The 12,259-nt window shown below is 58.3% G+C and overlaps 1 protein-coding gene across 2 annotated transcripts; it reads left to right on the forward strand.

Annotated features, from left to right (window-relative positions):
• Positions 1 to 2,808: 2,808 nt before the first annotated feature.
• LOC123926216 (glycosyl-phosphatidylinositol-anchored molecule-like protein) lies at positions 2,809 to 10,809 on the forward strand. Of its 2 annotated transcripts, none has more exons than XM_045980053.1 (4): positions 2,809 to 2,944; positions 4,795 to 4,880; positions 5,350 to 5,457; positions 10,362 to 10,809. In XM_045980053.1, exons 2-4 carry the CDS (start codon positions 4,814 to 4,816, stop codon positions 10,655 to 10,657), a joined length of 471 nt encoding a protein of 156 aa, XP_045836009.1. In that variant the 5' UTR covers positions 2,809 to 2,944; positions 4,795 to 4,813; the 3' UTR covers positions 10,658 to 10,809. The 2 variants fall into 2 exon arrangements, with proteins under 2 accessions (XP_045836009.1, XP_045836011.1); XM_045980055.1 differs by having other exon boundaries at positions 2,829 to 2,997.
• The last annotated feature ends 1,450 nt before the right edge of the window (positions 10,810 to 12,259 follow it).

A 12,259-nucleotide genomic window follows, 5' to 3' on the forward strand; every position in this document is an offset into this window, starting at 1 on the left:
CTGGAGCTGTAAACCGGGAGGAGCACTTACACGCAATTTTGACAACGTGCTGGAGGCTGGGTGTGAGCAGCCGTCCTCGGGAACCTCCCGATCGCACAAGAGTCCGCATCCAGCCCCAGCACTTGGCCACCAAGCCCTTTCTTTTGCTTTGGAAGGATAGAAGGACAACTGCTGAAAGTGCCACCAAAAACACCCTCGGCCCTAGGAGCAATGCCCAGGAAAGATGCGAGCTACAACAGGAGACAAAAGCGAGGACACTCAAGAATGTGAAACCTAGGGAGGCAGAGCTGCAGCAAACATTACAGCGTCCAACCCCAGGCCAGGTAGCATGAATCCTCATGCCCAAGGCCGATTTACAGCAGTTCCTACTAGCCAGCTCCACACGTCGGCTTTCAACCAGAAATACAAGATGCGCCAAAGCCACGAAAACAGTTTGAAGAGGGAAAGCAGGCATGAGGACAAGACCTACTTAACAGACATGTCACAGTCATTAGAGAGGGAGGTGACAGGTCTAACATTGGGACACGAAGAACACCAGTGGAAAATGCAGATGACACGCGAGAACAGATCCATAATGTGAGCACAGAGATGAAAACTCTGAGAGTCAAATGGAAATGCTGGAAGCCAAAACCAGTGTGGCAGAGATGACGAAGGCTGGAGAGGGCCCATCAATGGATTCAAGACACTTCCGGAAAGACTCGGTGAGTTTGAAGACGGGTCAGCAGAAATCTCCCCAGCCGAAAAACAAAGGCAAAAAACAATGAGAAAACAGAAGAGAATATCCAAGAAGTGCGGGAAGGTGATTTGAAATAACATACAGGTAGTTGAAAGACCACAAGGAAGAGGACAGAACGCCACAGAAGAACCACGTGACGGATTAATGGCTAAGGCCTTTGCAATGCTACTGATAGACATCACTGGCAAAGACTCTGGAAGCTAAGAGAACACTACGCGTACCACCAGCAAAAGGAACAAGGTGAACACACACACACACATGCAGACATTTTACCTACACCTAAGTGTGTTCAAGTCACCGAAAATCAAAGAGAAAACTTTAAGGAACCCGTGTGAAGGAACAAGCAGGGGAATTACAGTGCACTTCACGTCAGAAACCACGCAAGCCAAAGGAGTGTCACGAAACATGTCACGGGTCGGAAGACAGAGCGTGCCAACCTAGAATCCCGTACCCGGAGGAATTATCCTTCGAGGTACAGCAACACGTAGTCTTGAAAAATCACATAACGTATAACATCCATTTCGTCCACTATTGACTTGAACTTTCCTTTACTGTTGGGTGTATGACAAAATACATCCCACACGTTTGCGGTGTCAACTCCCATCTCCTTTACAACTTCCCGTAAACGCCACCGAAAACGTACATTAAAAGAACTGGAAGGAGGCTCTCTCCATGTGGTCATCGGCACGTTCTGCACAGCCACACCTTTCCGATACCACAGATGCACTGAGAGTGCCGTCGCTCCCTGCACATCAGCAGAGAGAACAGCCCCTCGGCCAGGGTCAGCATCCACCAGCCACGCGCACGTGCCTCCCGCCGCCTCTCCCCACCTGCCCCTGCATCCCCACGCAGCAGGGCCCCACGCTGCTCCACGCAGGGACTGGGGACATCAGGCCTTTCCCAGCATGAAGGCTCTGTCACTTCTGCCCTCGTCTTGAGGACAGTCACCCTGCCCGCTCTCCACGCGGCAGCGCTCCGCCCGGCCAGCCAGGTCCTGCGGCCGCCTCCACCCGGAGCTCCCCGAGGCCCCTGTGCCCCCAGATGCTTCTCCTGATGTAGTCCTTGACCGGACCCTCAAGAGCAGTCGGGAAAGGGCCAGAACACTGTCCATCCAGACAGTCCCTGCTCCTACCAGCGTCCTGACAAGCGTCTCCGGGACGGGGTGACTAGTGTGGAACATGCCAGAAGCCTCACGGGCGCGGAGGCCGCGGCTGACCCAGGAACCTTCTGCCACGCCCACCGCACCCCTCCCCTCCCCGCGGCATCCCGTGGCCCGAAGTGTGGCGCGGAGGGGCTGGGACCCCGCAGCTAAGCCCAGCCCCGGGCCCTCTGCTCCCGGAAGGCCCCCCGGACCCGGGCACTGCCTGCCCTGGCAGCGAGGTCTGCGGCTAGACGGGGACGTTTCGCGTCCACAAGGGCTGGACGCACTCGGAGTCGCGTCTTCCGCCGAGCGGCGCCGAGCAGGGGTGAGTCCCAGGGGACACGGGGACGCGGCCACGGTCGCACCCCCGCAGCCCCCTCCCCCAGCACTCCCGGGACAGGACCGCCGGTGTTTGGGACGGCGTGGTGAGGACAAGGGGACAAAGCCCCGCCCGACACGGACGGCCCCAAGGGCGGGCGGAGGAAAGGCGGCCCGGCCCCGTGAGGAGAGTCCGAGCGCCACGGCGCAGGCTCTGCCCCGCGTCCGCGAGCCCCGGAGGACGAGACCAGGCTCCGCCGCAACCAGTGGCCCGACAAGCGCTCTGGGAGGGTCCGGCTGGGGCTGCGACCCCCGGGCAGAGGGACGTCCCCCGGCCCCCCGCGCCCGCCCTGGGCCGCGCCCAGGACCTCCGGACCCCAACCGGCCACCGCTCCCGTCGCGCGGCCCAGAGACCCCCCAACCTCCTGTCAGCGACGCTCCTGCTGCGGGCCGCGACGAAAGAGCCGGACACCTCGGGAACGGTTCGCGCCTCCCGGCTCTGTGAGGGCGGGGCCTCGGGCGCGCCGGGCGACCTGCAATCCCGCGCAGCTGAGAGCGCAGGCGCACGTGCGTGCGCGCGCAGGGCCCCCTGGGAGTTGGGCGCGCCCCGGGAGACGGCCTCTGGGTCTCGCTGCGGCTGTGGGACGCGCGACGGTGGTGCGGAGGGTCGCCTCGCTCGGCTGCTGCGGCTGCGCCTGGAACCCCGCTGTGCCCGCGGCCTCAGGCCCCGAAGCCCAGGGCTCCAGAAGGTTCTCTGTGGCCGTCGAGGGTCGGGTGTGGACGGTGGCTGAGGGAGCCGCAGGTGGGAGCGGGAAGGGAGGCGGGGGCGGCCGCCATGGAGGGGGCGTCCTCGCAGGGTGGGGGCAGCGGCGGGGGCGGGGCGGTGCAGGGCGCCGCGGAAGCGGCTCCCCCCGGCGGCCCCGCCCCCAGCGGGTGCTCCCCACAGAGCGGCGGCCGCTCCCCTCAGCCGGGTGCGGCCCTCACAGCGGCCTCCTCTCCTCCAACAACCGCCCCGCTCCTGCCCTCAGACTGGCGCTCCTCCCTGCAGCAGGCGGCCGCCTCCCTCAGGCAGCCGCGCCCTGTCCCCCACGCGGCGACGTCCACCCTGGCCAAGGGCTCACACACGCCCCCCACAGGGGGTCACCATCCCTGCCACAAGGTGCTTCGCCCCCACAGAGACAGCGGCGCCCCCAGCCGGCTGGGGTCACCAGACAGGTGGTCGCGCCCCCGCAGCCAGGCGCTCCCCGCTGGGACAGGCGACCCTCTCGGGTGCTCGACCCCGTGACCGGCGGCCGCTGCCTCGGGCAGATGCTTCCCCCGGACGGTGGCCCCGAGCAGGCGGCTGCGCCCCTTTCGGACAGGCGGGTTGGTCCCCCCCAGGGGCTCCCCCACCCCACCCCTGCTCAGCCAGGGTCTCGCCCTCAAGAAGGCAGCCCCCGCCTGTCAGGAAGGGCATCTCCCCACACACAGGTGGACGCCCCTCATGCAGGTGGCCAGCCGCCCTCAGGAAGGCGCCCCGCACCCCTGCCCCTCAGGAAGGCGGCTCCCATACCCCCACACCCCTTCCCGGCACCTCACGCAGGTGCTTCCCCTCGGGCAGGCGCCCACTCTCACCCTCAGCCGGTCACCTCTCGCCTCAGCACAGAGCCGCTCGCTCTCAGGCAGGTGGCCTCCCGCACGCTGAGGGACGGCCCCAGTCAGGTAGGTGCCAGGCTGCGCCCCAGTCAGGCTCCCCCTGCAGCAGGACACACCTCCTGCCCCATGCAGTGAGGCGTCCCCTGAGCACTGAGGACCGGTCCTGACCCTGAAAGGCCAGGTGGGCCTCCAGGGAGACAAGCTGCTGGGGCGGGGGTCGAGGGTTCCGAGCACACGCACTTCAGGGTGCAGGTCGGGCCCCAGGGGAGCCTGGAGCAGAAGCAGGCGCTGCTGGTGCCTGGGGGGCCGCCCCGGAGCAGAGGGTCAGCGTCGGGGCTCAGCTCTGGGGGGCCCCAGGCGCTCCGTGGCCTGCACGTCGGGGCCACCTGATTCCGCAGAGGCGGGGTGGGGGGAGAACGTTCCTGGGGCACACTGTGGCCTGTGTGCAAGGAGGCTGCTGGCATCTTCCATGCTGTAGTCACTCCCTGCCCCCCACGTTTGTCCAGACGCTGGCGGGAGCAGGAAATAGCCAGCTGGACAGTGTTCTGCCACTTTCCCCAGGTTGCTCTTGAGATCGCCGAGTGCGTGAGGAGGAGCATCTGAGGGCACAGGGACCTCAGGCGAGCTCCCGGTGGAGGCCGCCCCAGGACCTGGCTGGCTGGGCGGAGCACTGCCTGGTGGCCAGCAGGCGGGATGACTTCCCGCAAGATGAAGGCGCCAGTGGCGCAGCCTTCCTGCTGGGAGAGGCCAAGCCCCGGTCCCTGCGTGGAACAGCTTGGGCCCTGCTGGGCGGGGGTGCAGGGGCAGGTGGGGAGAGGAGCCCAGGGGCGCGAGCAGGTGCGTGCTGACCCTCCCCGAGGAGCCCGGCTCTCTGCTCCCCTGGATCCTGCACAGACGCATCTGGGGCCGGCACTCTGTGCACGTGGACCTTGCTGACGCGCGACCTGCGTGTCCCCGCCTGTAGGTTCGAGCTCCTGTAGGAAATGATGCTCCTCTGCGCCTTGCTCCTAGCCGGCGGCTGGCCATTGGTCATGGCTGGAAATAAACATTGTGAGTATATCGAGTCCCTCAGGGATGGGATAAGCATTTACTGTGATATCCTGATTGGAGAATGGGTTCGAGTAGGAATATCTGTCATCTTAGCCAACAGAGACCTTTGTCATCAGTGCAGATGGCGGACACGGGGTGGAACTGGAGGTGTCCCTGAGCTAGGAGAGGGCCAGGCCCTTCCCCATCTGGAGCGGGCAGCGGTGGCTGAGTCCAGCAGCCTCTGGGAGAGCGCAGGCCTTTTATGACTCTCAAGCTTCCTCAGGCAGATGAAGCTTATCTGCAGAGCACAGGGTTCCCCCACATTTGCACTTGGGAACAGGAACAGGCCCTGGCTTCTGCGCAGAAGCTCATGCTGCCAACAGCAGAGCGGCCTTCAAGGCAGGGGGAGGGGTCAGCTGCCAGGGGAGGGCGCAGCAGCCGGTAAAGGGGTGGAGACACGCGAGCCTGATGCCACTGGGTCTTCCCTCAGGGCCCTACAATATGAAGTGCTATGACTGTTGGGACATCAACAACTTCTACTGTTCACGAACTAGCTTGTGTCCCTTAAATTTGAGGCGCTGCCTGACAATCTCTGTTCGTAAGTATCTGTCTGTCCTTCCTACGCCTTGTGATTGAGTCAGTTACAGGGAGCAGGTCCAATCGGTTCTTTCTCTGCACCCAGCCCCCGGCCTTGGCCCACTCTGCCCCATCCTGGAAGCATATCCCAGGCACGAGGCTCAGCCCCAGCAAAGGGCAGTGCGCACCATCTTGGAGAGCCCCATGATCTGCCAGGTCGGGCTGCAGTGCACACATCTCCTGAGCTGTCTCGCGGGCTCGGGGTGGGCTGCCTCTCTAGGGCTCTAGCCCCTGGCAGGCCCGGTCGCGTGTCTGGACAGCCCTGTGTAACCTGGGTGGTTCCTTGTGGCCCATTTGATTCTGGTCATTACCAGAGGCTTCCAGATAAGCAGAGTCAGGAAGCGGACACGCCATGGCCATGTCAGGGCAACACCAAGAGCTAGGGTGGACTCAGGCAGAAAGGTCAGGCAGTTGGGACCTTCCAGCATGCTCTTGCCTCTCACTCAGAGGATCTCGGGTCCTGAGAAAGGCGTCCCACTCGCCAGGGCCCTAAGCTGAGGAACGTGAAGCACCGGCAGCCAGTGACCATTTGTCACCCCAGAAAGACTCCACACACGTGCCCCAGGGGTTCTGGGCAACGGTGCCAACGCAGTCGATGGGGAAAGACCGCCTCTTCAAGTGCATCGGGCAAAAATTCATCCTCACCTAAACCTCAACTGGGATTCAAAAATTCCCTCCGAAGGACCATGGGCTACGTGTAAAAGGTACAATCTATGACTTTCAGGAAGACAGAGCGCGGAGCAGAACATTGCTGGCATGGGGGGCTAAGCAAAGCGGACCTGGTCTTGACGCCAGAGCGGAACCATAGACAGGAGTTGGTGGCGTGGGACGCCCAGCGATGAGAAGCGCTTCTGTGCGGAAGGCCCTGTTCGGAGGATGGAAAGGCGGGCTGCGGACGGGAGGACGAGCGTGCAGAACGCATACCCAACAAAGGACCGATGATCCGAGCACATACAGAGCTCTCGCAGTTCAACAGCAAAAATGCAGCCACTCCCGCTAGAACGAGGCCAAAGACATGAAGAGATATTTCACCGATGCGGAGTCACACGTAGCAGATAAACCCATGAACAGATTTTCAACATCTTGGGCCACTGGCAAAATGAACATTGACACACACAGTTAGGCATCCTGAATCTGAGTGGCCAAAGTAGAAAAGAGTGACCACCCCAAATGCTGTCCAGGACGGTAAAGAAACCAGATTCTCACATACCGCCAGTGACAGTGAAGACTGGGGCAGCCAAAACGGGGTCTGGTTTCTTACAAACTGAACCCACAGGTACTCTAGGTGCCCAGAATTGCACTTCTGAGGGTTTCCCCAGAGTAACTAAGTAAACGACATGGCTGTTTATAGCAGATGCATGTGTAACACGCCCCACCGGGGAGCATCCCGGTTGTTCTGCAGTGCGTAAAGGGTACAGAATCCATGGGACGCCGCCCTGCGGGTGCTCCCGCCAGTAAAGAGGAGCAGGTACCGATCCGCCAGCCTGAGCGAATGTGCAGGGTTCCGCGGAACGAGGGAGGGTGAACTCCAGAGGTGACCGTCCGTGGTCCCCGTTGAGGCCATGCTCGAAATGACCAATTTAGAGAAGTGGACCCCAGGTTAGTTCTGTGCGCGTGCGGAGGAGGGTCCATGGCTGGCATCTGGGTGGCAAAGACGTCAGTGCGTCCGTCTGAGGGAGGAGTGTGGTGATCCAACTGTTCTCTGTCCTGACCGTTTTGAAAGCCAGTGCCCTGGCTGTGACAGCGCGCTGTGCTCTTGCCAAATGTTCTGTGCAAGTGACTGAGCAACGCTACACAGGAGCTTTCTGTATTTCCTGCGAGTGCTTTGACTATGCAGTTGTCAAAGGGAATAACGCTTAACGGAAAAGCAATTTAAAATCTACGTGGTTAGATGGTGAGGCCCAGTAAGGTAACGTGCCTGTTCTCCCCAAATTAACCTAAGAATATCCTGTCCCGTCAGAGTCTCAGTAGGTCAGTGTCTGTGTGTGTGTGTGTGTGTGCGCACACATGCAAGTTGAACCAAACACTGGGATGTTATGGAATTACGAGGGGCAGGAGCGCCCAAGGCAGTCTTGTGGGAGAGGAGAAAAACTGGAGGATGGCGCTCTTAACTCGCAAGATTATTTATACCATTCTTTCAATTCAGACAGTCTGAAGTTGGTGTCAAGGTTGAAGAATAGACCTATAGAGGGGGAAAGAGATCTCATGTGTGTCTGTTTTCATGCTTTCTGACGACTTTGGCCCTGCAGGTTTGGGGAAAGACGCTTGTCTGCACTCACAGCTGGTGGGAGATGGGACCTTAGTCACCGTATGTACTTTACACCAAAGAAGCAGCTTCGGGTGTCTTCTGGACCTCCTCGAAAATATGAAAAGAGCAAGGGTGTCCTGGGCATTTATCCAAAGAATACAGACATAGTGATCCGAAGGGGCACATGCACCCCAATGTTTATAGTAGCAACGTCCCCAATCCCCGAAATACGGAAAGTGCCCAGAGAATGCATAGAGATGGCGTGTGATTGTGTGTGTGTGTGTGTGTACATACATAATGGAGTATCACTCAGCCATCAAAAGAATGAATCTTGCCATTTGCAACGACATGGATACAACTAGAGCGTATTATGCTCAGAGAAAAGAGTCACTCAGAGAGACAAATGCCACATGATTTTACTGATATGTGGAATTTAGGAAACAAAACAGTAGAATGTAGGGGAAGCGAAGGAGAAACAAAATAAGCTGAAAGCAGAGAGGGAGAGAAACCATAAGAGACTCTTAATTGCGGGAGATAAGCTGAGGGTTCCTGGAGGTGAGGGACGGGGATGGGGTAACTGGATGATGGGCATTAAGGAGGCCATTGGCTGGAATGAGCACTGGTTGTGGTTCACAACTGATGAATTGTGGTGTTCTACCTCTGACACTCATAATACCGTAGATGTTCCCTGAATTGGATTTAAAGAAGATAAATTTTAAGATGTCAGCTGAAGGGAAATGTAGAAAAATATCTTTGTATCCTTGGATAATTATGAACTTAAGAAAAGCGAACAATATCGTCTGGTCACATGCAGCCAGAGTGGCAGGTGCGATTACATAGAAACTCACCACTTCTGCCCCCGAGAAGACACTGAGGAGACAGTGAAAATGATGCCAGAGATGAAGAGAGAGCACTTGAAGGCGCTCCGCTCAGGGGCTGTATCTGGTGTATAAAATGAACTTCGTCCTACAGATCAACAGTTGAACAAGCAGATCATTCCAGAGAAATTCGAGCAAAATGGCTTGAAGGATGTTACCAGAAGATGCTATCCACATGGGCAGTAAGTCTATGAAAGAAGTTCAACATCATCGTTTTTGGTGGAAACGCCAGTCTAAGCCTTGATGCGGTACCCCCAAAGGCAATGGTTCAGCATTCACAAATGGCCAGTCATGGCGGGCAGGACGTCGAAGTGTCCCACCACCCTTTTGAGCGTGAATAGGTATGACAGGCCTGGCAAGGTCTTCAGCCGCATCTGCTGCAGCCGTGCGTCCGCACCCTAAGGACGCGGCGTTATCAGCTCTAAAGAATCCCACACGCTCACCTCAGGATGAGGCCCAGAATATTCCTTGTCATGCTCCTTGGGGATAGACAAGAGCCAGAAACAGCCCTGATGCCTGTCACCCATGGCTGTGGCACGGTCGTCAGCAGGGAAGCAACCGAGCAAGCAGGATACAACAGGGGCCACGGCAGGGGTGAGTTTCCCAAACATGAAGCAGGCAGGAGAAACCAGACACCAAAACGGACGACGCAGGAGTCCATGATCACAACGTCCAACAGCAACAACGAAGTTCAAGGACGGACGAAATTAACATATAGGCTTACACACCGAGACATTTCGTATCTTTGGCGTTGGCTGCTCGTCATGCCTGATGGAGGAAGAAAAGCAGGAATGAGGGTTTTCATCCAGTTCTGTTTCTGGACTTTGATGTTGCCTATATTTTTACGAACTCTTCCTGGAAATCCCCTCACTGGCCAACTTAGGATTCTGCGCTCCACAGGATGGTACGGATCTTTCAAGAGTCCTTCACGTGGCAAAGAAAGAACAGCAAGTGCCTGGAGCCGGTTGTTCGTTCCTTCTCTGTAACCCCAGAGCCGTGAACGGTACATCAGCTGTGGCAAGTTCCAGGGAAACAAGTTGCGGGTAAACATGGGTCCCCGGGGGCAGAGTGATGAGCGAGATCCGAGGACTCGAACTCAAGGACTCTGGAAGGAGGCCTCAGAGGGAGCCTTGCTCCAGCGGCACTGGCTGGCCAAGGCTTTTGGGTGTGCCCGCCACTGAGGTGATCACAGTCACTGTGGGACCCTCCTTGGGACAGAGCGTCCAGTCTGTGCTGGGGAGCAGGTTGGCACTAAGCATGCATCGCCGTTTCTGTGTTGGGCCAAGAGCTGGGCACGTCTGGCCGAGGGGCCAATCCAACTGCAGAAAATCAGGTGAGGACCACACTTTCAGGGCGCTCCATGCCAGGGGCTGTGTGATCCTGCAGGACACGAGCCTCTGTATTTCTAGAGCCCTGCGAGTCTTAGCGCAAGTAACGAGCCGGGCATGTCACGCGTGCGGCTGCATGCCAAGGTGCCCAGCGACTATCAGGGAGAGCCCGAGGCAGAGGTGAGGTGGTGGTGCGGACAGAAAAACGTTTCCAGGAGAAGCTGTTCAAGGAGGAAACGGAACCTCTAGAGGCCTCACTTGGACGTTCTTTACCAGCGAAGAATTCTAGACAATGGAGAATGTTTTAGGGACGTAGAAAGTGGGCACGGCACTAGTTAGACTGGGTGAGGTGTGCATTGATATTCGCAAGTAGAAAACCTGAAATCAATGATTTTCATGTCTGTATCTCTAGGTTTGAATGAACGGGAACTCCTCGTTTACAAGAACTGTACGAGCAACTGCACGTTTGTGTATCCATCCGAAGTACCCCCGGAAGCCCCAAGATCCAAATTTTTCAAAACTAATAGTTTCTATTTTGTTCGTTGTTGTAACACTATTAATTGCAATGAGGGAGGTCCTCTTTCTCTGGAGAAGGATATCTCCCCCGAGCGTACAATTGAGGAGACTCTGTCAGGGACTGGGCGCTTGAGGGAGTCAGCATTTCTCCTGGGTGCTGCCTACATGCTAGTCAGCAACGCACTGACGTGAGAAGCCCTCGTGGAGGGTCTGCCTCCCCCCATTCCTCAGAGCAAGTTCACGCTCCGTCCCTCCCTGGTGAGCCAGGGGCCCTGACCCACAAGGCTCCCAGGTGGCGGGTTACCCCTTTGCAGCCTACTTGGAGAGAGAAATAAAGAGCATCGTTGTCTGGACTCTGCTGACCCGGAGGTTTCTTTGTGGTTTCGGCGTTCGATCCGTTTGTTCCTGTTCAGTCATCATCTCACAAGCAGACCAAAGCCTCTGCCGCTCCGGTACACAGGGATCGAGTCTCAGAGTGGAAAGCAGAACGGTTAGAGGGGACAGTGCACGTGTCAGCAGGCAGCGCCGTCCCACTGTGCTCAGACCACAGGGAGCCGAGGCCCCCTGAGACCCCATGCTTCCCTCTCAGGGCGGGACGGCGGTCGCAGGAGGGTGCTTGGCCATAAGGTAGCACGCAGACCACAGTGCCTGACGTTAGAGACTGTGCCGGTGCCTTCGTGCGGATCAGCGAGACAAGACCTGCGTGAAGTGCAGTCCTCCGTCAGAATGGCCCCTGTCGTCACGCCAGCGAGAGAAGGTCTCCTCAGATGCTGACGTCAGAGAGGGGTAAGGGGCTCAGAGCCAGCTGCTGAGCACCTTGACACGGCAGGGAGACTTCTGGGCGGTGCCGTCGTCCTCATTGTACACGGGGCCTGTGTCAGGAAAGAGACGTGAAGGGAGCCCAAGAGCTACACCTTCTTTGGGCCTCGACCTCTCCTGCTTCTCTGACCTGGGTTTGAAATTAGGTAAACTTCACATAACAGAAAATTCATCATTTCAAATACTATAATTCAGTGTTTTGTTTTGTTTTTACCATATTCACCATCCTGTGCAGCCATCCCCGCCCTCTAATTCCAGAGCATCTGGCAACCCAGAGGGACGCCCTGCTTCAACAGACAGCCAGTCACTCTAGGACCCCTCCTGTGAGACCAGCAGATATTTCTGCGCGAGAGTGGGACAGCGTTTGCAACCAGGGAGACGTCCCGTCAGCAGTGGCCGCTGTGCCTCACTTGTCAGCTCTGGGCTCTCCAGGACAGCCCCAGCCAAAGGACTCAGGGAATCCCAAGTAGGACTCACGGGAAGGGACTCCCACAAGCGATCGCACAGTGAGACATCGGGAGCGCCTGAACCAAGAGATGACTTTGACCCCACGATCCCTTACTGGGAGATTGTTTCCAAAATGTGCGTGGTCACTGCCAACCCAAGGCCTCCACTGAGGGGAATGGGTTCGGGGAGGCCCTAGAGGCGGGGTTCACAGGGCGCCTCTGTCAGGGGTGAGCTGCAAGGCTGTGCAGCAGGAGGGACCCTCTGAGCCTCAGTTTCCCGGCCTGGCCCGCACGCATGAGCTCCGTGCTCCCCTGCCAGGGCTGCAGTGACCATGAGGTGAACACGTGTGCTGCACGCAACAGAGGATCCCTCCAGCGGAGCCTCTTCCCTTGCAGGCCCGCCCTCCCCCCGCGATCCCACAGAGCAGGGCCGCAAATAAGGAAGCGACTTTGGAGCAGCGGAAGAAGTCAGACCCACTGACGGGGCACCTGCTGCAGCAGAGAGCTGGGCCCTTTCCAGACGCCAACC

This window comes from Meles meles, chromosome 1 (genome assembly GCF_922984935.1).
Source record: "Meles meles chromosome 1, mMelMel3.1 paternal haplotype, whole genome shotgun sequence".
Taxonomy (NCBI): Eukaryota; Metazoa; Chordata; class Mammalia; order Carnivora; family Mustelidae; genus Meles; species Meles meles.

Excerpts from the sequence above, each read along its gene's own strand:
- LOC123926216 (XM_045980053.1), top strand. The coding sequence starts at position 4,814 with ATGATGCTCCTCTGCGCCTTGCTCCTAGCCGGCGGCTGGCCATTGGTC. Across the intron at positions 4,881-5,349 it reads CATGGCTGGAAATAAACATT|GGCCCTACAATATGAAGTGC; the intron begins GTGAGTATATCG and ends GTCTTCCCTCAG. Across the intron at positions 5,458-10,361 it reads CTGCCTGACAATCTCTGTTC|GTTTGAATGAACGGGAACTC; the intron begins GTAAGTATCTGT and ends CTGTATCTCTAG.